We start from the raw sequence: 24,153 nt of genomic DNA on the forward strand, positions 1-24,153 counted from the left end.
GTCAGCATCTTCTTTCTTGAACCCCTAATTGAAACCACAGGCTGTTTTTACTCAGGCAGTGTTATTACTATTAGCTCAGTTATGTGTGAAGTTGGTGCAGATAACACAGGAACTTAAAAACTGCACAGAGACTTCTGAGTTTCCAGGTCATATTAATTTCTCAGACCATTATGCGTGAAGAATCTCTCCCATGCTCAGTTCAGTTTTGCAGTAAGTTTGTAATGATAAAAGAGCGATTAATCAATCCTTTGAAAAGTGATTCCAGTGGAAGTGACGATCTCTGTCTAGGAACACAGATGGTGCAGCTCTGATGGGAGCAGTATAAGAAAAACCTGTTTCAGGTTACCCACTCCAAACCTTGTATATACAAACTTTTTGGTACAGCCCACATGTTGTGCAATCCTAAGCAGAGATTTACTTTGATATTATTTTTACAAACTCTGTCCTCTGCTAAGGTTCAAGAGTCATGTCCCACTGTCCCTGAAATCCATAGGTGCCTTGACCCCAATTTCAGTGCTGTTAAGTTTTGGCTATGCCATCAAACACAAAGTCACGAGAACATATATTAAAATAATTTAAATCCTCTACATCATCTAAATCAAGATAATTATGGTCTGAATTAGCCAGCTGGTGCCATGTATAATGAATTCATTACACATGAATGCAATATATGCTATTTCTGCACTGAACTGTTTGGCAGTTATGAGTTGTAGTATGTGGTATAAATAACAGCTATTTAATTTCTCTTTGGGTTGCAGCTGCAGACTTTAAAAATGAGAAGAAGAATAAATTAACCTAAAATTAACAACTGGCAGACATAAGGACCCTTTTCATTGAGCCAGCATCAGGACATTTTTAGAGTTATCCAGGAGCATGAGAACTGAGCATGCAGGACATGTGCTTGGAGTTTCAGCAAAGTCACAGTCACTTCCAGTGTGAAATGCCAGATAGATGATGTCTGTTGGTGTAATGTAGTCTGCTTTTTTTCATTCACAACCAATTGTAAACTCTCCCTTTTATTAATAGGTTTTAAATCACCAGACTCAGTTGTTCAAGGAGTTGATCTTTTACTTTCAGTGCTTCCATTGCATTGCACTGGCAGTGTTTTCCTGACAGCAACAGTTGTGCTTTTTCAAATCACTGACTGGTAAGGGCACAAAATAGCTGCTGTCAAGTTTCATTCGAAGCACATGGCTGAGCAGGGATGACTTTGGATATGCTAGACACCCACAGATGTGAACAGCTATTGCTTTGAGACTGACTCTACCAAACAATGCCAGAACAAGCCAACCTCACCTCATTTGGTTGGACATAAGGTTGCTGTAACAGGGACCTTGGAACGCATATTGAAGTAATGGATTTAAATGTGGAAGTTTAATTAATGAAGGACTGTTGTTACAGTAATTCCAATTCCATGTGGGCTCAAGGCTGACTGATAACAATCTCAGGAAGCTTCCAAGGCTTAAAAGTGGTAATAAAATACAGTATAGTCAATACTACAGCTTCAAGTCAGGGAACTAGACATATCTCTCCCAGTAAGATGATGTTCAATCTGTGACATTGTAGGCTTACTGGAAACCTTGTCATTGCAATGTTGGCACATTCAGTCCCCACTGAAGCCAACGGCTCCAAAGAGCATTTGTTGTAACAGGATGCTCTCGAACTGGCTGAAGATTTGGTCAGCTTTTGCTGAAAATACAAGCTATCCTATAAACACAAACGTCTGGAGTGAACAATGAACACGGTTGTTCTTCAAGTACAAGAAGAACAAAGCCAAAACGAGAGGTAGAGTAACAGACAGACTGAGACACTGACCTGGGCAGCAGCCCCTTCTGGGGTCTTTGGGCTGGTCTGCTAGCATTATCTCATCTTTTTCAGCATTCTCTATCAGCATGGCTGTGAAGGGGGTAACAATATGATGGTCAAGGGACATCTGTAGGATGGATTTGGTGATGTTCCTCTTCAAAGCAGCAGTGGGGGCTGTGTTTCTGGGTGGAAAATGAAACAAGTGTCATGGTTAGCAGCTCTACAGGGCAGCTGCCATGACAATTGGTCCACAGGGTGGTCATAGAGCCAAGCTGGCAGGTGTTGCAAGAAGGAAAGTCTGAAGGCCTGTGTGAATGCATACTCCATAAGAAGAATATTTTTGGCTTCTATGGGCTTTGGCCTGGACTCAAAGAAGCTCAGTCCATTTTCCAGTCTCAGGAGGAGACCTCTTTCTGCTTCAGAGGGGATTCACCCTGAACTACTCCATATCTTTTACTCAGGCTCTGAAAGGCAAATCTCCCATTCATTTCATCCGCTCAGCCTCACAGCCAGGTCTGTTTGACTCTTATCCCTCTAATTAACTGCTCCCAAACTCTATCCCCTGGTATCTGTGAATGCTAAAAATAGGAGGAATGTGGCTGAAGAGATCACCTACCTTTCAGAAGGTATCGCCTAGCCATTCAGAACCCTGAGGGCTGCCTCATGGCTGTGGTCTCATAGAGAAGCAGATTGCTCTCAAGATTCTCTTCCCTCTCATCACAGACCACGTTTCTCCTCACCTCTCTGCCAGCATCTGGTTGACAGTCAGATAGGCCCACAGCTTCCTAGTGAATTCGGGATCTGCATACTTGTCTTTCTTCATGAAACCATCTAGTTCTTCAACATCTCGCAGGGTTTCCATTACGAGCTCTGCGTTTGCCTATGCAATCAAGGAGAGAGAAAGATAACAAAGGGTGAGCCAGGAGAATGGAGTTGCTTTGAGTTCCCCTCTTAGCATGGCTGGCATTAAGAACCCACTCTGGCTCTGCCCATGGTCACTTCTAGATCAAAAAGTCCCAGCACCATTGGCCTGACTGCCATGGGTGTGGGAGCTGTAACAAGAGAATCTTCTACAGACACTTTTGTGACAGTGGATTAAAATAGGTAAAGGAGCTGTCAGCACTAGCCAAAGAGAGTGCTACCATGTGCCAAAACAGGAGGCTGTTAACAGAGCTCTGCTATCCTCCCTTCAGGCTTTTTCACATCCAATTCCTACTGAGCAACAGGAACCAAATTCTACTTTCTCACCCAGACCCTTGAGCTGCACTGTGTTTTGGTAGGGAAGAGTACTGAACATGCTTGATTTTTTCCAGCAACTGACAAATGGCAGCTCCTAAGCCCTGTAAGAGTGCAGATATTATGGTTCCTCCACAGAAAGAAGGATCTGGAGGTAGTATTCCCACCCTATCCCACTCTATCTAGAAGAGCATCCCTGAAAACGTGGGAAAGTCTCCTCAGACATGCCGCAAGACAGGGCATAAAAGGACAGTGCTAGTGTAGATCCACCAGCTTGAATGCCCCCAAGAGTGGGAAGTTCAGCCATGAAAGGAGCTACCTTAGGAGATCTCCCCCTGCATCTTCACAAAGCCTGAAGGAGGACTCCATAGTCTTAGTCTGGTTTGCAACTGAATTTTGTATGGTACCTTATTAGAAGGAAGGTCCTCTGGCAGGATGCAGGTAGTGACTATTCATGGCTGTACCTGAAGATATTGTGAAACATTGTTGTACAACCCCCTCCATGAGTTACCCCACACTTCCATGTGGAACGCAAGCAGACAAAACACTGCTGGCAGTAACCTCAAGCAAGGAGACTGTACACATGAGTGAGCGAACCAGACCAAACCCCAGGAACAGGTATCCCAGGGACACCTTCACTCACTGCTGTTGCTGTGACGATGCTTTCCAAGTGTTGCAGGTTATCTGTGTCGACCTTCCCAGCCACTACTATCTCTGAGCCACCAAAGTAGTTGTGGAAGCTGCTCTGGGTGACGTCTGACACTGACTCCTGGGGGTAGTTGAACTGAATCTTCTTCAAAAGTGGGGTGGAGACCTGGTTGTAGAAATTCTGAGACAGAAGGAGACAGAGGACTGAGTTGTTTCTACCTGAAGCAACCCTCCCACATATGCCACTCTTACTGAAAGGACATCAGGTGACAAAACCTGGAGCCCTAATGGGCAAGTGGAGCTCCCCTTGTCCCAGAGAATTCTTTATACTTAGACCTCAGTATACTTGGGAGGGGATACAGCAAGAAGATCTGGTCTGGTCCAAGGCTTGTGGAAGTCAAAAGATGGTCAAAAGCCCATGGACTATGCTCTTCCTAGACCTAAAAGGCTTGAGCACAAGTGTGTCTGGGCCTGAATCTATTATCAGGTTGATCAGCTCTTGGCTACTGCGTAAGACACACAGCTGCTTCCCACCTAATTCTTGCAAAAAACTAGACCTCTCTCTCACTCTACCCTTTTCTGACCCTGTTATACCTGGCTGATGTGAACTGGAATGTGTGCACTGCTGGATTTAGCATATGGGACCAGAGAGGGAAAATGGGTACCCATACAGTGCTACGGACGGAGGCTGCCTCATGCTGGGGGCTGCACTCTCAGAGCTGCTGTTTGGCAGCGTACCATGTAGTGTGTCCTGGCACACCTGTGTGTGCCCTCACAGCTGTGTTGGGAAAGAAGCTGCATAGGTGATGAAACCAGTGAATAGAAACAGAAAAAGGATATTTGTTCATCAGCAATTGCTGCTTACAGATTTGGAGCCAGAGCCTCCTAGAATTGACCTTTTTCTTACACTGGCAAAGTTTGGATTGTCATCTAGTATTTATATTTAGGCCTCTTGTTAGTGCTGAAGTGGCCTAACGTAAAATCCAGGCCTTAATTTTAGTTCAGAATTTTTTTTTTTATGGTTAGGACTGCTTTATAGGGTATTAACCCTAAATAGAACAATAAAGTATGTATTATAGATACCACAAAAATTGTAACTAGGAGCACCTAAGTTAATACATGACCTCTTGCAGGACTCTCCAGCAGAAGAAACAATGCTTTTTGTGACCTCCCCCCGTGAACCTACAGTAACTCTACTCTTGCTAGTGGAGTTACCCAGCTCCACAGCCGAGAACAGAACTAAAGGGTTTCAGAGGCAATGGACCAGAACCACACCTTCATTTGGGCAGAAGTCTCCTGATTTCCAAAAATCCTCTGGGCCATGCCACGGTTGTCAGTTGCAATCCTCTGCAGGAAATCATAATCTACGTCAAACCCAATCCCGAGGCAGAAGAGAGAGAATTCGTCCTTTATGCTCTGCTTCACGTTCTTCTGGATCGTTGTCAGCTTTAGCTCACCTTAGAGACACACAAAGGGTGATATCCATCTGAGCAGTGGAGGAAACCTCCATCAAGGTAAGCACATTCATGTTCTCTTAGTATCTCTGGTTCTGTCTTCATATAAGGGAAACCTAGACAACTCAGATTGTCTATGATTTCCATCTCAGAATGCCAGATCTCCATTTTGCAGTGCCTACAGGGACATTTGAGCTTCTCTTGGGTGGAGATTAACAAATTGTTTCCACTGAAGACTATTCCTTTGAACTGATGCATGTTCTTTGTACGTTCAGGGCTTTTGTTAACTTCCTGGGGAGTTTGTGATTGTAACACATCTGGATTTCTCCCAGAATTACTGCTTCAAGCTCTCTGTGGACTAAGACATCTCCATAAAGGTTTTACTTTTTTCCTTGTACTTAAAATGTTCCCTGCCACCACTGGGACTGATGTTTTTTTCAGACTTACTGTTAATGTCAGCCTCTTCTGGGATGACATCTTGCAGTAAGTGATTGATTTTGACCTGTACCAAAACCAACCCAAATTAATTTGATTTCTACTTTATTTTTCTGATTTTGATGTAACACTCTGGACTGCATAGATCTGTGCGGGCTAAGGTCATTGGAAGAGGAAATTTTTTCTATGATTGTTGTGATTACCTGTCCTCCCAGACTTGTGCATCTCTGTAATTGAAAGAAGCACATAACTTGCATAACCTAATCTGCTCACCTTTTGAAATCTTCTGTGCAAAAAAACCCACGGCACCTATAACACTTGGCAAACAAGAGCACAGGCATTGGAAGAAAGTGGAACAGAATTTTTTTAACTTACTGTCTACATGTTGCATGCTTTTCTCAGGCTAATCCTGCTGACCTTTCTTTTCACCTAAAGCAGGATCCTTACCTACTGTCGGGTCTCCATCAGACACCAATACAATCATGGAGACTGAGTTAGGGTCCAACATGCCTAAGTTTTGGGCTTCATTCAGGATGAACGTGGCTCGGAGGAGAGCTTCATTAATATTTGTGCCTGTCAAAGACACAATGAAGAAAACAAGTTTGATTCTTCTTGGGTCTCTTGTCAAATCCAGATCAGTTCTGTGATTCTAGTGGGATTAATCAGCATGAACAAGACCTGAGATGAAGGCAGCAAACCCCCTCCTCTGTGATGCTTACAGCAGACATGCTTGCAATCTGGTTCCCTTTTTCAACCCAGGCTGTCATCTTCATGTGGCCCCTCCATTCCCCCTCACTAATTCCAGTGGAACCATTTGTGGTGTTGGGAACTATTTGCTGTGGGAAGAAGCAGTGTGTTTGCAGGCAGATGACTGAATGAGAGCATGAAGAAACTTTCTTTTCTGGCATCAGCCTGTTCCTTGGGTATCCTGATTGGAAAAGAAGAGGTGTATGTTTACTGAGCCTATCTAGAGGTTTGGCTTGCTGCACAGAAGGAAGAGAATAAGAAATTAGTATGAGAGGAACAGGAACAGGAAGACTAAACAGTCAGAAAATAGGTATTTTCTTTGTCAAGAAAGAAAAAATACCAGCAGCTCCAGAGACAGGGTAATAAAATGCTGCATTGCAGACTGGTTTTGCTGGATTGGAGCAGGTGTTTCATCTTATCTGCCAATTCTTTTGGGGTAACAAAGTCAGGCTTATGAGGCACTCATATATCCAGCATGGTTTCCTAGTCCCAGCACACTGATTACCTTGAACGAGTCTGTAAAGTCATGTTGATTCTACCTTACCTGTTGCTAGTGAAAGCTTCTGGAAATGAAGGTGCTACAGCACCAGAAGGCTCTGACATTGGGGAGAGCCTCTACACACTATCAGCATGCAAATAACTGAACAACTAAACCAGAACTGCACCTCAGAGAGCAATAGATTAAAATGATTGTGAGCCCCTCCTGTATAAATAGCTTAAACATTAACAAATGCAGTCTCCAAAGGGCTATAATACAGAAGAAGGCAACTGTCCTTGTTTATCAGACAGGGAACAAAGAATAAGGCACAAAAAGGATGGACAGTTTGCCCAGGGTAGCATTTAGTAGATCATAGAATTATAGAATCGTCGGGTCCAACCATTAACCTGGCACTGCCAAGTCCACTGCTAAACCACGTCCCTAAGCATCACATCTACACGTCTTTTAAATACCTCCAGGGATGGTGACTCCACCACCTCCCTGGGCAGCCTGTTCCAACGCTTGACAACCCCTTCCATGAAGAAAGTTTTCCTCATATCCAGACTAAATGTCCCCTGGCGCAACTTGAGGCCGTTTCCTCTCATGTTATTGCTTGTTACTTGGGAGCAGAGACCGACCCCCACATTGCTGCAGCCTCCTCTCAGGCAGCTGTAGAGAGTGACAAGGTCTCCCCTGAGCATCCTTTTCTCCAGGCTGACCCCCCTCCCTGAGTTCTCTCAGCTGCTCCTCATAAGCCTTGTGCTCCAGACCCTTCCCCAGGGGTCCAACACTGAACATGGGATCCGAGGTGCAGCCCCACCTGTGATGGGCACTGCCCCGGCCCTGCCGGCCACAGCGCTTCTGACAGCGGCCAGGGCGCTGCTGGCCCCCTTGGCCACCTGGGCACGCTGGGGGCTCCTGCCCAGCGGCTGTGCCCAGCCCCCCCGGCCCTTTCCCCCGGGCAGTTCCCAGCCCCCTGCCCCCAGCCCCGCTGCCCCTCACACACTTGGCCTCGGCCCCTCGGCCCGGCCTGCCCAGCCCCCTCAGAGCCCCCTGCCCCCGGCACATCGGCGCCCCCCGGCCGGGTGTCACCCGCAGGCGGGCTGAGGGCGCGCTCCATCCCCTCGCCCCGAGCGCCGTGCGGGTACCCGGCAGGGCTGGCCCCAGCCCTGGTCCCTGGGGAACGGCCCCTGTGCCCGGCCGCCAGCGGGATGTCACTCCGGTCCCCACCACGCGCTGGGCCCGGCCGTCCAGCAGCTTTTACCCGGGGAACAGCACGTCCACGCCAGGAGCAGCCGGCTTCTCCAGGAGAGCGCTGGGGGAAACGGTCTCACAGGCTTCGCTAAGGTCGGGGGAGCAGCACCCACAGCCTTTCCCCCATCCCGTGCGCGGGTCACCCGGGCACGGAAGGAGACCCGGTTCGCCCAGCAGGACCCACCTTGCACAGCCCCGCGCTGGCTGGGCCCCATCCCCCGGCTGTCCTGCCCGTGCCACGTGCCGGCGCTCAGGCCGACCGGCTCCATCACCTTCCCCGGCACCGGGGTCGGGCTGCCGGGCCCCTGGTTCCCCGGATCCTCCCTGCGGCCCTTCCTGCAGATGGGTGTCACACTGGGTGACCTCCAGTCAGCGGGGCCCGCCCCGGTCAGCCGGGGCTGCTGGTAAGTGATGGGCAGTGGCTCGGTGAGCGCTGCCGCCATCTCCCTCAGCACCCTTGGGTGGATCACATCCAGCCCCATAGACCTGCCCCTTCTTCCAAAGGTCATAAACTCTCCTTTTTCTCATGAGTTCCAGCCAAAGCTCTCTGTTCAGCCAGGCCGGTCCTCCCCACCAGTTCATCTTTCAGCACATGGGGACAGCCTGCTCTGTGCCTTTAAGATTGCCTTCTTGGAGAACGTCCAGCCTTCCTGGTCCCCTTGGCCCTTCAGGGCTGCCTCCCAGGGGACTCTGCCAGCCAGGCTCCTCAACAGGCCAAAGTCTGCCCTCAGGAAGCCCAGGGGAGCAGTTCTGCTGGCCTCCCTCCTTACTTCTCTGAGAATCAAAAACTCTATCATTTCATGATCACTGTGCCCAAAACAGCCTCCAGCCTTCACATCACCCACCAGCCCTTCTCTGTTCACAAACAACAGGTCCAGCAGGTGCCTCCCCTCACCGGTTCCCTCACCAGCTGTGTCAGGAAGGTCTCTTCCACGCATTCCAGGAACCTCCTGAGCTCTTTCCACTGTGTTGTATTTCCAGTGGACAATGGGTAAGCTGAAGTCCTCTATGAGAACAAGGACTAGCGATTGTGACACTTCTTCCAGCTGCTTATAGAATATTTTGTCTGCCTCTTCATCCTGGTTGGGTGGCCTATAACAGACTCCAAGCATGATCTCTGCCTTGTTGGCCTTCCCCCTGATTCTTACCCACAGACACTCAACCCCGTTGTCACCATCGTTAGGCTCTAGACCAGCAAAACCCTCCGTAACACACAGGGCTACCCCACCGCCTCGCCTTCCTTGTCCACCCCTTCTGAAGAGTTTACAGCCACCCACTGCAGCACTCCAGCTGTCCCAGTCATCCCACCGTGTTTTCATGATGGCAACTATGTCAGTTTCCCTGCTTTACAACAGCTTCCAGCTCCTGCTGCTCATTGCCCATGCTGTGTGCACTGGCATAGATGCACTTCAGCTGGGCTGTTGATCCTGCCACCTTTTTCGGGGGAAAATCCCTAATTTGTATGTGACCATTCTCAGGCACTTCTGTTGTTTCTAACACATCAATAACCCTTGTGTCTGCTACATGGATCTCCATCAATCATGGTGTAGTCTACAATTTACAGCCAGTGGAAACCCTGGAGATGGCCTGTTTACGATCTACTTTATAAAGGCATGAAATGGCCTTTGTCTTTCAAGGATATTTGGGATCTGTGAGGCTAGAGGTATAACCTATAGATTAAAGGCAGCTGTTCTATGGTATATGTTCTAGCTGTCATAGCTCACTCAGTAGAAGGAAATGCCATCCCATCCCCTAGCACAATAAACTGGAATCCTTCCTCTCCTTTGGCCCCAGGGCATGCTTTTCCCATCTTGGAAATCACACCTTTTGTTAGGAATACTCTACCAATATGAGGATTGTCTGAGGTACCCGTTACTGTGATATCTAACTTCCATGAGCACCTTGCAATCAAAACCTCATACCCCCATTGGGATGGATTGCCTGGATGTACTTCTTAGCATCTTCAACCTGCGCTGGTGTGGCTGAGACTAGATTATCTCTCCAGCATCGGACATTGTGGTTGAAGTCGATAAGGGAGAACTGATCAGCAGCACGGAGCTCACTCAATATTGCCTTCATGGCCTCGATGGTCTGAGAAGAAGAAATTTAAGAGAAGACGAGTTTATGCTTCCTGTTGCTGAAAGTATCTTCTTAACTTGTGATTACAGGCAAATAGATGCCTCCCATGAGTACGAGCATCAGCACTGGAATCTGAAATAGCACCTGCTATCCAAATCACTCTTCTTTTGCATTTCTTGCATAAAGTTGAACTTTTCACCAATAGAAAAAATCCAATTATCAAGAGGAAACCCATGTGACAACCCATCCTTGCTTAGCTGCTGCTAACAGAGTGAGGTGAGAGAGAGCAGCAGTTTGTGAGACATTGTGTTTCAGGAAAGAGGAATTGCCCATATCAGCTCAGGAAACACATCTATGTGCAGTGCTGTCATTTCAGGCTGGGTAATATCTGTTTGAAAATGTGTGATTCAAACACACAAAATTAGCCTGTATCCCGGTTTTTGCAGCATTGATTTCCCCAATGAAGCAACGTGCCACGCCTTAGTATTGTGATCCAAAGCAAATTCAAATGTAACTAGATCATCTCCAACTAATGTCTTTCTAGCCAGTTCTTAAAAATCTTCAGTGACACATGATATACAATATCCTGAACTCCACTTTCAGCACTAAAAAGTTTTTTTTTTAATATCTAATATAAGTGTTTCCTGCTATAAATCCATCTGATTCCACCTTATTCTACCTTGGGTGGGCATGGATGTAATTTGATGAGTTTCCCTATTAGAACAATTGTTCACATATTTTTTGCATCTCCCTGCACCTCCTTCCCACCCTGATTATGTTGTCAACAATTCTTACTGCTCCTCAGTGGGCTGTCAACAATTTGTCCACAAGTTTTTGAAAGCAGGGATGTAGTATCCCCACTAAGACTTCCCCAGGATTCAGTAGAGGAGATTAGAGAAAAAGGGGGTCAGAGCTTTTGCAAAATATTTTGTGATCTGTCAATTAAAATTATAATTTAGAGCTAAAATCTGTATTCTGATGGTATCACCTCTTCCTTACAGCACAGAAGGAGAATTACAAATAAAAAGTAAGATCATGAAGTCTTTGATTCACCAAATATTGTCCAAATTCAGTGAGACTTTTGATGGAATGAAATCTAAAGAGCTAAGCTGGTAATTCTGAGTGCCAGTCTGCTACAGAGTTGTAGGCTAAGGCACAGGGGAAAGTTGGCAGAAGGTTAGTTTTGCAACAGAGGTCAAACACTAGAGGTCTAACACTTACTTGTTTCATTTTCAGTCCCCACATTGAGCCACTGACATCTATAACAAATAAAATGTTTTTGGGCAGAGGATCAAGATTTTCTGGAGCAAAGAAGTGAATAAAATACCCATTAAAAATCTGCAAAATAAAATGAAAAATGCACAGTGTAGTGAGCTATAGTAAAGATGTCAGAAAACACAAGAAAATAACAGAGCAGAAAATGTTATTCTTCTTTACAGACCAATTCTGACTTTCAGCTCTCCATGTCTCTATAGCCTTATACCATTTGTACTTTACAGTCTTTACATTTTATCAAGGATAGCAGAACTTCCTTCTCAGACAACTGCCATGCACTAACACAGGGAGGAATGAAAAATGTTTTTAAAAAAGACTGTTCTGTCTGTAATAATTCAACCCCATAACTCTGCTTCATGTTAACATAAAAATAGTGATGTTCTGGTTGTCTCCTTGTGATGTATTGGTACAACATCCAATGACTCTGTCCTCTGATTCAACATTAAATCACTAGAGTGCTGCTAGGTATAAAAGGCATCAACTTTTGGGCAAGACAGGAATCTACTCCTGACTATATGTAGGATCATGTCTTAGTCATAAATTAAGTAAATCCATTCTGTCCACTTAAAATCCCTCTGTTCTTTCAATCAGATACAGAGCTCTTTCTCACGCTTATTCTCCTGAATGATGAAGTTTATTTAGCACAGTTTTCTTAATGACAGCAGTTCTTGAATATGAACATCAGCACTGGAATCTGAAATAGCACCTGCTATCCAAATCTCTCCTCTTTTGCATTTCTTGCATAAAGTTGAACTTTACTTACTTCTAATTCGCCACCTGTGGTTTCTCTGTTCACATCATATTGCACCACAAAATTTCCATCTACTGCTGTGGATGAGCATGTGGGGCATTTTCGCTGTTGAGCCATTGTTGGCTTGAAAGAAACATGAGCCTTGAAATGAGAAATGATTATCAGTCAATCAGATGTGTGAAAGGGGGACCACTGAAACAAAAAAAAAAGTTCTCTATTCATGAAATATCTTATTTCAGTGATTGTTTTTCTTCTTTATTTGCTTGTACCCTTATTTTCAGCAGAAAATGGACGTTGTCACTTGAAAAGAAAAACAGCACTAAGGTTTGCCTGGATATGCTGATTTGGTAGTAGCAACTGACACAAATAAGATGACCCATCTACAGCACCAGTATTTCAATTAGAGCTGTGCAAACCTTTTCTAGTAAGTAATATGTTGGCTTATTTAACATTTTCCTGGTTGAAACGATCCACAATTTTATCAACATTTTTAATAATTTTTTAATTGTTTGGGGTTTTTTTCACAAACAAATGAGAGCTTGTAATTTGTAGATTGAATACTAAGAATAATTTTCATTGGTCACATGATTGGTTACGCAGACTTTATGGCATTATTTCTCTGTTTTGACTGGATAACTTGAAATTTCCTGAGAAGATGACATGATATAGTAGCCATGCACTGCCTCCAAAATAATTTGCTAAACTAGGAACATGGGTGAATGAGACAAAGTTGAGGCTGGATATCTTATAGTAGTATAGACAGTTTTTGGGTCTTATTCACATATCCTGTATTAGACATCTATGTAAGAGTGAGAAGAGTTGTACCCTCCCAGAGACACTGCTTGAAGTGTCTTAACAGAAAAACTTCTCTACTGTTAGAGGGTTTACCCAAGAGCTATGCTGGAGAAAGCTAGGGTAAAAATGCTACCAGTCCTAAAATAAGTCCCTATGCAGATGTTCTTAGTTGAAATTGAGATTGTGGAGTTATTCCAGAACGGTTATTCCACTTGCTATTCATCACCTACCTTTTTTCACATCCAGCAATCTCTTTCTGCATTGCTTTTTCAGAATCACAAATTGAAAGTGCTGCACAAAGACGGACAGACTACATGCTATTTCTGTAGTACTGTCACTGTAACATTTGAGCATCTTGTACATACGTTTCAATACCAATAATGAAGACACTATATTTTTTTGCCATATTTTTGCCTGCTTCCAGCAGCGATGAAAAAAATGCTATCACTACATTGGAACACTTGTGAAAACTGAAGTTTTCATACTATTTCCAGTCTGTGACTATTACCTTTTTCTCTCCCTTGGAGATGGTGGTGATTCCATCAAAATGATCTCCAAGCGAATTAGGAACATGCACATAGCGAAGTCCCTGTGGCTCAATAATGCGGACATCCACCTAAAGGCAGGAAGGGAAAACATTTAGTGTGGAGCAGTGCCAGTGTTGTACCAGGATCTTATGAACCCTCCACAGGCAAACTCCAGCTAGGGGGTGGGTTGCCCTCGAGAATGCTCCAGTAGCACTGGTCTCATCCACGGTGGGGAAACATGTAATGTTGAAAATAGACCACGATGGAAAGGCAAAAAATAAGTGTCCAAAGAATAGAAAGAATTAGGTGTAAATGCTCATTCTTCTCTCTCTCACCCCCTAGGCCAAGTGGTGGGATGGGAATCAAGGGTGATACCATAGTTTATGTTCAAAGCACAAAAGAAGCATGAAGTGACTCTTCTTCAGTGCTGCTTTGGATTAGGAGCCCAGGAGGAACACTTGCTGATGAGTTCTCTCCCTCTCTGCTCATGCCATTGACAAGACAGAGAGTATTTTGTCTTTTGGATGGCCAAGGTGATTTGGAAAATGAAGTTTTTATCCTGTCAGCTTGAGAGAAGTCTTTTTTCTGGTTGTGATTCTAAATAGTTAGTAAGACTACTATGAGGCAGGACATGGAATCCTTTTCAGTGGGAAAACTCAGACTCTTGGACAGCTTGAAGCAGGTCACAGCCTGCACCAAGAAAATACAAGGAGCAAACTTCCATATACAGCTTGTGCTAATGCCATGGAAAGCTGTAGAAGAAATTTATGAAACAGGAACATAAGAATGGCCAGAGGGAAATTTCCAGCTAGCCCTGTATCTTGTGTCTGTTGAGGGATGACAGAGGACACCTCTGGATGAGAGTAAGAAAGAAGGTAAGAACAGACAAATAATCTTCTGGCAGAGAGTTATGGAGGGACGGTCATTCAGAGAACATCTGATCTCATTGGACACTATCTCATGAAGTTGGGAATATTGTGAAAAGCATTGTTCCAAATAAATATGTTTGTTTTCCTTCAGTCAAGGGAAGTTTACACAACAGTATATATAGCCCAAAGCTTGTTTGCCCAAGTGGTTCTGATGTGAGTCGGTCGTGATTCAGGAGATGCCCAGCTGTGTTAGTACAAGAGGAGGCAGGACACATTTGCTCCTCACTCATGTAGCTGCGTAGCTCCTGATTTGAAGTGTTTCATGCTGGTCTACACAGTGACCTTGAAGCTATTTGTGCCAAGCCCATATGAAAGAGCTGAAGTTGAAAGGGCCTGCTGTGGGGCTTGAGGGAATCTTGGCTACTTTCTCAGCAAGGTCACCTGTGGTGTGCTACCTACATATACCAGCTCTACTTTACCTCCATGTGCTTTGCCAAGCGTCCTGGCTTCACAGAGATGACGTGCTCATAGGAGCTCAGTTTCCTTCGAATCATTTCATGGTAATGAAGTTCGAACTGGATCCTTGTCCCTGGGGGCACATTCACTTCAGTTTTGAAGTTTTCCATATCCAAGGCGTTGCTCCTGAAAAGTCAGCTGTGGGGTTAGTTTGAGAAAATGCAAGGAGAAAAAGAGTTTCTTTGCATTTTGATTTAGAGTTATGTGTTTGTTGTGTCTGATTCTAACTGTGGCCTATATCAGGGAACTGCAGTTGTCTGTTAGCAGAATTTGTTTTATCAAGCTGAAAGCAGAAACACAGGTCCTGGACAATTAAATATCAGAGCTGCTGTAAGCAAGTGACCCATTTTCCTTCCCAGGGTTTCCCCCTCATATATCTTCTCCTGGGATGGGTCACCTCAGTTCTCCTATGAATAAGTTAGTACAATATCCGTATGCCAAAGTCTTTATACCTTACTATACCAGCAGCTTTGCCTTTGGCTTTTGCTTGAGAGTACATTTTTCTGGCTTCAGATTTTTCTCGAATTTTGCTGGTAAATGTTATACCATTGACATCCCTAGGAGAGAGAAGCACAGTCAGTTTGCAAAAAAATCCCAACTTTACAATTGATGACTGTTTCTTCACTTTAGAAAAACGTTAGTGAAATCTAAGCTGCTAAGCTGGTGCGAAATGAAATAATAAGGCTCTTGTTTAACCCCAAAGCAATGAAATCTGGTTTCCACTAGATCTGTATCTTTCTCCCTACCTGCTTTTTTATTTCAAGTAGCCAGCACTCTTGTACTCCGAGGAGGATCTGCTCTTCCCCACCTCCATCACACTTCCACCATTCTTTGGGCAGGGCAGGCAGTTACTCATGTCATGGCTGTTTTGGAACACAGATCAGGACATGTCGCCTGACCAGCAAGCTGGCTGCTGCCTCCCAGAATGGATACTGAACCAGGCTAGTTTCTTTCCATTCAGTGAGGGGTCTAATTTGGTCTCTCCCTCTCCTTTGATCTGGTGCCAATTTGTACAAGACAGGTGGGAGCTTAGTCTGTTTGAGACTTCTGTGCTCTTGTCAAATTCTGTTGATGTTGGCCAATGGCCCAATAATTACTGGAGAGAAGAGATGGACAGACAGACAGTGTGATGACACGAGCCTTTTTAATTTTAGAAAGCTTGATAAAATTATGCTGAACCTGGAAAATAAGAGGTGTTTTGTTTTCACAAATACTTCCTTCCCACTGCATTCTGCCACCACACTGAACCCCACCAGAGCACAAAGCTGATACCTGCCCACTACTTACATAGTAAAGTTGTCAATAAAAGCTCCTTTGGGGACTTGTACATCAAACACTATGTGCTGGGACCTTTTTGCGTTATTCACCATTTTGGCTTGGATCATTGTGTTGGCCAACCGTGACGTTATAGTGGATTGAACTTTGTAGCTGTAAAGACCTATCTTGTCATCATCCTCCACCTGTAATTGACAAAATTTCTCTATAAATTTAGGACACAGCTAGAAAATGTACCCTAGAGGGCAATATCGATCCCTTTTATAGTCTTGGTGCCTTTTTTTCAAGTGTTGTTTCTTACAATACAGCAGCTAGATGGGACATAACTCAAGTTCAGGACACCTCCATATTTAACTGGCAGTTGTGACAAGATACTCATGTGAATCTAGTTCATTATAACATTTCAGCTGAAAGCAGGAAATTATAAAGCTGGAATGTTTTCCTTGCTTTGGACCATGCAACCAGTCCTTGGAATGACTCTGTTGGTACAATCCAGTATAGAGCAGTACACAGTAATTCTCAACATCATATACCGAGGAGGACAAAGCTTACATTTTCAATAGAAGTCCTGAAAAAAGGAGACCTGAAGCATTGGTTACTGACCTAGTCTTGTAAACGGTTAAACCATGGCAGTGGAAGAACATTATTAAACTGGTATATTCAGATATTGTCTTTGTCTAATCACTTTTGATGCTTATTTCTTCATATTTACCATTCCCTTCTCCCTCCAAGAGCAGTTGTATAAACAGCATTGTGCAAACAGCGCTCTGTTTAAAGAAAATATGTTAATACCCAACCAGCAGTAAAAATAAGGAACTGAACAAACAAAAGGATTGATTTCCAAAAAATGGTTAACTAGAAAATCACTTTGTTCAGTATGAATTTCCACAGAGGAATTAAAAAAACTCACCAGATCTCCAACATACCCCCAGTCGGATGTGCTTCGCTGGAAGAGAAAAATATGGAGAATGTATTTCAGCAAAGCTAAGAACACAGTCTGTGGCTGTTTCAAGACAGGTATCAGACAATGGTAACATCTAAAGCTGCTTTCCAAAATGACGAGAATTAGTTTGAGTTCCCAGACTTGGTGTGCATATTCCTTTTGTCTTATTTTACATATTTATACATGGGGTGTTGGAGCACCTGATCTCACAACTGTGACTTACAGGCTATCAAAACCAGAAAGACAGCTCTCTTCCTCTGTATTTTATTTTTTTTTTATAGAAAACGTTATCTTCTAGAACAAAAATGTTCTTCCTGAAACCAAAACATGCAAGAAAAAAAGTCATACTTAGAAAAACCTGGCTTTCAACAGAAAAAAATATCTTTTTGTTTTTCCAGAAAAATTGGAAAAAAGCTTAAACTCAGACCTTTTTAGTTCATTTTGTTTTCATTTATGCTATAGAATATATATTTATATTATTGCATTATATGCAGTATCTATGTGTAAAAAATCCCTATTGTGTAATCGATATTACTTTTATATACTTGCATATGTGTAAAGTTAGTTATGCATGTACTGCTTAGAAGAGCTGGAACTGCTCATTAATGGTCGTCGTCCCCCGTCCCCCCCCCCCGCCCTATGAATAGTACCATTTGGAAATTTCTATGGATAGGTAGTGACATCTTGTGGCCATTTGAATAGTTCTGTTTAAATTTTAGGAATTAAACTTGGGTAAGTAATGCTGGAATGGGATTTGGCTCACCTAGTTCTAGGGAGAGAAGCAATTGTTTAATGCAGATATCTACTTTGGTGCTGTCATCACAACTAAGCAAGCTCAGATCTTCAAGGTCAATTGAGTGGGCTGCATAAAAGATGATACACGTCATAGCAAGATCATTTTAATAAGATGGTTTTAAGGATCTTTTCAAGCCAGATGGAGAGACTGCAGGATTTCTGCCTGCCTGAGAACAAATGTGGGTTTTTATTTACTAGCTGTACAGGCTCTACCTGAAACATCTAGACTGGGACTTCAGGATCTGGAAGTTCATGGCTCTTTAGAGACCCTCTGCAAAACTTGATGGGCTGATCTTTGCTCAGTCCATCCTGACACCCCACAAACACCATTGTACAGCGAACTGGACCTTTCACATCTGATGAAGAACCAGACTGTGAAGAATGACTGTTGTCTCCACACATACTTTTGGCATAGGAAACATCACCAGCATGAACACAAATCAAGGTTAAACCAACTTTAAGTCAAACAAATTTAATCTTGAAAAGATGAAGACCAAGACCTTAGCACAGAGGGGATTTGTTTCATTGTCATACGTTTTTCGGTTCTCAGAAGAGCTTAGGGTTCCTGACTCACTTTACAAATGGCACGTAAAGCTTTCACGATGCCCTGGTTTCCTTCCTGTTTGTTTTTATGAGAGTGGAGGAGAAGCGGGAGGTGCTAATGGAGGTGTGAGCTTACCACTTGCACATGTGGTGACTCCCCCTGCTGTTGTTAGAGATCAGAGGTGGGGTGGGCCAATCATCCCTAGGATCTCAAAGGTTGCAGAGGGCAGCCACTCCAGCAGGTCAGGAAGACAGAGCTGTAGATAATTATACTTCAGGCTTGAGGGCTGGTGTGGTTGCTGAGATCATGGGCTTTGTAGGGACTTCTGTGGCATGTGAGATTTGTGCTATTTCTGGCATGAGGATCCATGGCTGATCCTTGCCTTCAAACCACATCCAAATCTGCTGATGACTGCACTGTGTAGAAACAGTATGTTGTGCAATATCCAATGTATGGCAAGTTGTTAATTAGACTGGAGACAACAAGTGCCTCAGGAACTGTTTTAAGGATCTGGTCTTGACAGATGCTGGGCTCTATCTTCAGGTACTGAGACCCATCTTCTGACATCTGTACAGGCTATGGATATTTAGCCCTCTGTAATGATCTTTGTTCAAATCACTGTGCATGAATGTTGTAACCACTATGCAGTCTACCACCAATAAAAGACTGGCTACTTCAAGCTAACTTTTATTCAGGGCTGCTGGCCCTGACCTCTGTCCTGTCTGTGGAGGAAGAAGCCATGGTGTCTAAGGGAGGAATGCATTACAAGAGATTGCAGTTTTTACGTCATCTATGGGACACCTAGCTTGCTATTGCTTTCAAGTTGCAGTCCACAGGCTACTTCCGAGGTGTGACTTAGTTACAGAGCGGTTTCAGAGATGTTATACTGCATTCAAAGGAAATCACTTTTCCACTGGGGCTTGAAAAAGGCTGAAAAGCAGATGCCCAGTATAAGAAACCAGAAAGACAATGACATCTGCCTGGCATGTCCTCCCAAATCTTTGAGGTGATGTTTCCCCATAGGTTCACTTGTTTCCATGTAAGTTGTTTCCTGAGCGGTTGTTAGCAGACTGCAATTTCATTGCAGTCTGTTCAGACTCCTTTTGGGGATCCTGACCCTTACTGCGAGGTGCAGGAAAGAGCAATTTCAAACCCAAGGTTTGGCAGAGTTTGTCTCTGCAATGCTGCAGATGGATCCTGCTCTCTCTGGTTGCGTTTATACCCTGGGAGCTGGGGGGCTCTCCAGGCAGCTGATTCCACCCTCTTTTGCCTTCCCTATTTCCTTCTTGTGCTGGTTCTCATGGAGGGGAAACCAGGCAGGCAGAGCAGTAAGGAAATAGGTGTGATCTCACCTGGCTCTGGACAGCCAGCAATCAGGACCAGGACTGGGGGACATGCTACAGAACATACCCCCTCACAGTCTAGACACAAGCTCTGTTATCTGTCTCCAAAACAGAGATAACAGCAGTGAACCATCATCACATAGAGGTTCACAAGATTACCTGCATTCCAGCCCATGGGGCACTCTGTTTCTGCGGTCACAAGGGCCATTCACATACCTGAGACACAGTATTTTTGGAATTACTCAGGAGCAAATATTTTTCACCAGAATACCTGGTCTGGACCTAGAAAAGAATTCTTTCTATTTAGAGCTAATCAGTAGAGTCTGCAGAGGAGTTCTGTTGCCTTGTTGCCAATGGGCTAGTGACCTTGCTGCAGAAAAACATAGTGCTAAACCAGTAATTTGGAAGACAGCCTTCCTTTAGTGATTAACAGTAACTGTGTGCCTGCTGTTGGCCAAAAGCTACTGTCTCAAGATGTTTTGTGTAGTTCAATTTAATCTCATTTATTAATATTTTATTGTGACTCAACTAACATAAGGGTAGCTCATCCTACAGCTGAGTTCTTAGTTCTACTGGTTTGCAAAGACTCATTTGATAAAGGTAAAGGATGGGAAATAATATATGGGAATATAAGGAATAACTGGTATAAAAACCGCCCACTAGTAGAACTGCAAATTATCGCATGCATATGTCTATACCACTATGTATCCAGAAAGTTGGGGAACAGAGGCAACATAACATTACAGCACTAATACAGACATATTAGGAAGAATTAATGCCCCGAAGAAGTGCAGCTGGGGAGGATTTCTGCTTAGATCATGGTTACATTATTTGGCTACTGGTCTGGCAAATGTGAGCTGGCTTGATTCATATTTATGCTAAAATCCTCCATTTTTCTGCTAGTGTAATGGGGGGTTTAGGTGTCAGTAAGTTAAATTTGCACTCTGTGAGGCCCCTTTTGAAAAGCCTTGGCATAAAGAGGAATTGTCTTTGCCTGTGCTTAACTTCAAAGATGCTGGGAAATCCAGCTTGACTCAAGAGGATCTTTTGTTTTCACTGTACTGAACAAGCTCAAGAAAGGCAGCACTAGAGCTGGGTGGAGGGCAAGGTCCACTCTGATCATAATTTCTTTCATGCAGTGTAATAAAATCTAATACCTTCAAACAACTGATTTCATTATTATTATCATTAGTTACTACTGTGTAAAACACAACAGAACTCCTGCAATGATGTTTTACATGTTTCTGTTTCAGAAGCTGATAGACTATACTAATCTGCAACCCATCAGCATGCTGGAAACAAATTTTCTTCCCTGGTCTCAGACCCCACCAGCTCATCACCCATGTGACACTGTGCTGTACTCTTTTGACCTGAGTTAAGTATGAATGATTGGACTACTTGCAGGACTGAAAGGCTTCAGCCTACATTGACAATTCTGAAGTCTTTTTCCATCTTCTCATGGAAAAGCCTCACCGGTATCAACAGGATTTCTCCCACACATGAAGTTGGACAGACAAGTACCTCCATTGTGTAGCATCTGTATTATGGTCCTCAGGAGTACAGATACAGAACAAAGCCTTGTGCTAGGTACTGCATAAAGAATAGTAGCAGTTCTTATCCTGACAAGAGATATGGAGCTCTCAATGACTGTAAGGACTTGTGTGTCTCACCTGAGTGGACACTCCCAACCCCTGACATGGAACAAGCCACCTGGAGAGAGCTCCCAGGCATTCTTGCTTCCCTTTTTTTGAAGCGTTTCTGGGTACTGTACCTGGTACCTGCCATTTCTCATCTTGGAGCTTGAAGGAAATCCATTGATTTCTAGGTCAATCAGGCTTTCCACTTCCTAGAGGAGAAAAAGGAAGAAAGAAAGAGGTGTCGCTGATGTGTTACTGTTTGATTTATCACTTGATTTATTATTTATTAGCACTCTGCTAGAGTTCCAAAGGAATTTATCTCCCCTCGGTGCAAACGGGGAGCAGAGGCACAAACTGTCTCAGACCCAAATGTTATATTCGGTTTCCCTCTGTGGCCACGAAGCTCTATATACTCCCATATATCATAACCTTTACCACCATTTTACAACCTTCCCTTCTGAAACAAGGAGTAATGTTTAGCACACTGAAAGGACCATAATGAGCAATAAGCAAATTATCATCAGGATGGGTCTAGCCATGGTAACTACAGCATTTCAGATACTGATCTCACTTAAACCAGCAATTCCAGAGAATTTCTGCTCAGATGAGTAGAAATTGTCTCTGCTTTTATACTAATATACCTGAGAACTAAATTTGTCCCATTGACAACAAAAGAACATCGGGTCTTTTCCAAGTGCAGTGCCGCACTAATTCAATTAGAAGCATGGTTCTTACACCACAACAATATTCTTAATTAAATTTAATTAGAAGTTTAATATATGGTAATAAAGAAGTCTAAGTACATGAATTGATTTCCAACTTATATGACAGCAGACACACAAAGGTTTGCACAAAATTAACTTAGAATATTTTAGCACATTGGTATTAAACTGATATGGCATCAATAGTTAGAAAGGACCACAGGTCTGGAATATTTTTCCTGGGAATTATAAACTCAGTATGAAAATCTACCTGGGCCATGAAAAGTGCTGTAAGAAGAAAGAAAAAGAGGATAGCCTTGCTCACTAATTCTTGTTGTTAATCTTGCAAAGCAAAAGAAAGCTTCACATCATCCCCACTGACTTGACAGAAATATTGCCATACAGCAATGTGGAAATGGGAGTAGACACCCAAATCTAAGTTCACTTGGGTCCAGGGGTTTAAATTTGGATTCAGCTCCAGAGTCAAAGCTGTAACTATACTCCTTTTCATCATTGCATTATTGTAATAAATTACAGGTTCTTCTATAAATTATCCCGCTGCTGAGGATTGTACAGTTAATAGGATTTTAACTCTATATTTGAATTCCTGTTAACAAAACCCTGAATCCATATGATTCTTTAATGAGGTTCATAGTGGTCCATACAGGAGACCCCATCCACAAAGATACCTAGGTGCTCTGTTTCTGCTTATTCTAAGGAAACAGGATATAAAATACGCTGAAGGTCTGAGCATAGAAGCCCACTTGAACATCTGAAGGTTAAAACCAGCAGAAAAGGCAAAGCTGAGGTAGAGATATGAATCCTGCTTAAAAAGAAAGTTGGAGTTATGCTTGCATTATCCCACCTGTAAAAACATTTAAAAAGCAACACTACGAATGACAAGTGAAAGCTAATTATCAGAACAATCCCATTTACAGCTAAAAGTAGAAGAGAATTAATGAGACACAAGCAGAGTTATGAAGCAATAACACAGTTCTGCTCCCATTGAAGCCAGCTGCAGCTTCACTACTGACTTCAGCAAGGAAGGGAGATCTAGACCCTGCCTTCAAATACTCACATCTGGGATCTCGTCGATAACAAGATCAAAGCTTCCTACTCCAGAAATGAGGAACAAACCCAGGAACCAGATCAGATGCTTCATTTTCTTCCTGCTTGTCTCCTGAAAGCAGCCCACATAGGTACTAGACACAAGATCTTTCCTTCTCTGAGACAAGTTCAAGGAAACAGCTCAGGGTTATGCAGTATTTTGAACAAAGTTTTGAAATGCTGACTTTGTTTAGGCCGTAGGTAAATATTTGTCTTGCAACGCAAGCCTGAGCTGTGGTGCCTGAGCAAGGGTTATCCAAATAGTGTCTTCACTCGCCTCTGCCCTTGATAACAGCTCAGGCTTGGATAGGCTCACTTCTTGCTTTTGTAGCTTCCCATGATGTTTGACTAATTTCCTGCTCGGCACAGACCTTGGAGTATCCAAAACTTCAAAAGATCAAAGGAAGAACTCACTCCTAGGTTGTTTGTTTATAGTAAACAAGGTGAAGAATGGTTCTCAGAGCAGCAGAGGCAGCAAAGTTGTGCTTCTCCAAGGGCCCTCCCACTCAGCCATCTCAGGGACCGGGAAGAGACCTCTGGGTTGCAGCCTGACCCACAGAAATACCTTTTCCCACTCTGGCTGGGAAAGGATCATAGCTGGTGGTGGGATAGTTCTGGTTTTTCCAAGTTAGTCACGTGAAAACATCTGATGATATTTTCAGATGCATGTTGTATGGCTCCTGGGTGCTTTTGAAACTGTTTTGGTCTCCCTGCTTCTTTGTGTACTTCAAGAGATGAGATAAAGTAGGCCAGCAAAGCAAAAGGAGGAAAGAAGGGAGGAAGCAGGTTTCTGGCAAAAGGAGCTGGGGTATCCCTTCCACTCTTCCAGGAAGAAAAGAGATTTGCAGACATCGGAGCAACCTCAATGGAAAAGACTGAATTACTAGGTGAAGCCAGGGACAAAACAGCAAACAAGAATGTATTGTATTGTATTTTAT

At 43.7% G+C, this 24,153-nt stretch overlaps 1 protein-coding gene across 1 annotated transcript in view; it reads right to left on the minus strand.

Annotated features, from left to right (window-relative positions):
* Nucleotides 1–23,378, minus strand: part of ITIH2 (inter-alpha-trypsin inhibitor heavy chain 2) — a 31,247-nt gene extending 7,869 nt beyond the window's left edge. The window contains exons 1-15 of the mRNA XM_056340211.1: nt 23,187–23,378; nt 21,542–21,616; nt 17,056–17,091; nt 16,158–16,330; nt 15,323–15,427; nt 14,834–14,996; nt 13,467–13,574; nt 12,176–12,304; nt 11,359–11,475; nt 9,981–10,149; nt 6,027–6,152; nt 4,966–5,147; nt 3,686–3,871; nt 2,547–2,686; nt 1,816–1,988 (exon numbers count right to left, since the gene is read on the minus strand). Of these exons, the coding sequence (XP_056196186.1) occupies nt 1,816–1,988; nt 2,547–2,686; nt 3,686–3,871; nt 4,966–5,147; nt 6,027–6,152; nt 9,981–10,149; nt 11,359–11,475; nt 12,176–12,304; nt 13,467–13,574; nt 14,834–14,996; nt 15,323–15,427; nt 16,158–16,330; nt 17,056–17,091; nt 21,542–21,616; nt 23,187–23,270 (1,966 nt within the window). The 5' untranslated portion in view covers nt 23,271–23,378. The remainder of the gene's footprint in view (nt 1–1,815; nt 1,989–2,546; nt 2,687–3,685; nt 3,872–4,965; nt 5,148–6,026; nt 6,153–9,980; nt 10,150–11,358; nt 11,476–12,175; nt 12,305–13,466; nt 13,575–14,833; nt 14,997–15,322; nt 15,428–16,157; nt 16,331–17,055; nt 17,092–21,541; nt 21,617–23,186) is intronic.
* Nucleotides 23,379–24,153: the final 775 nt, after the last annotated feature.

Source organism: Falco biarmicus, chromosome 5 (assembly GCF_023638135.1).
Source record: "Falco biarmicus isolate bFalBia1 chromosome 5, bFalBia1.pri, whole genome shotgun sequence".
Taxonomy (NCBI): Eukaryota; Metazoa; Chordata; class Aves; order Falconiformes; family Falconidae; genus Falco; species Falco biarmicus.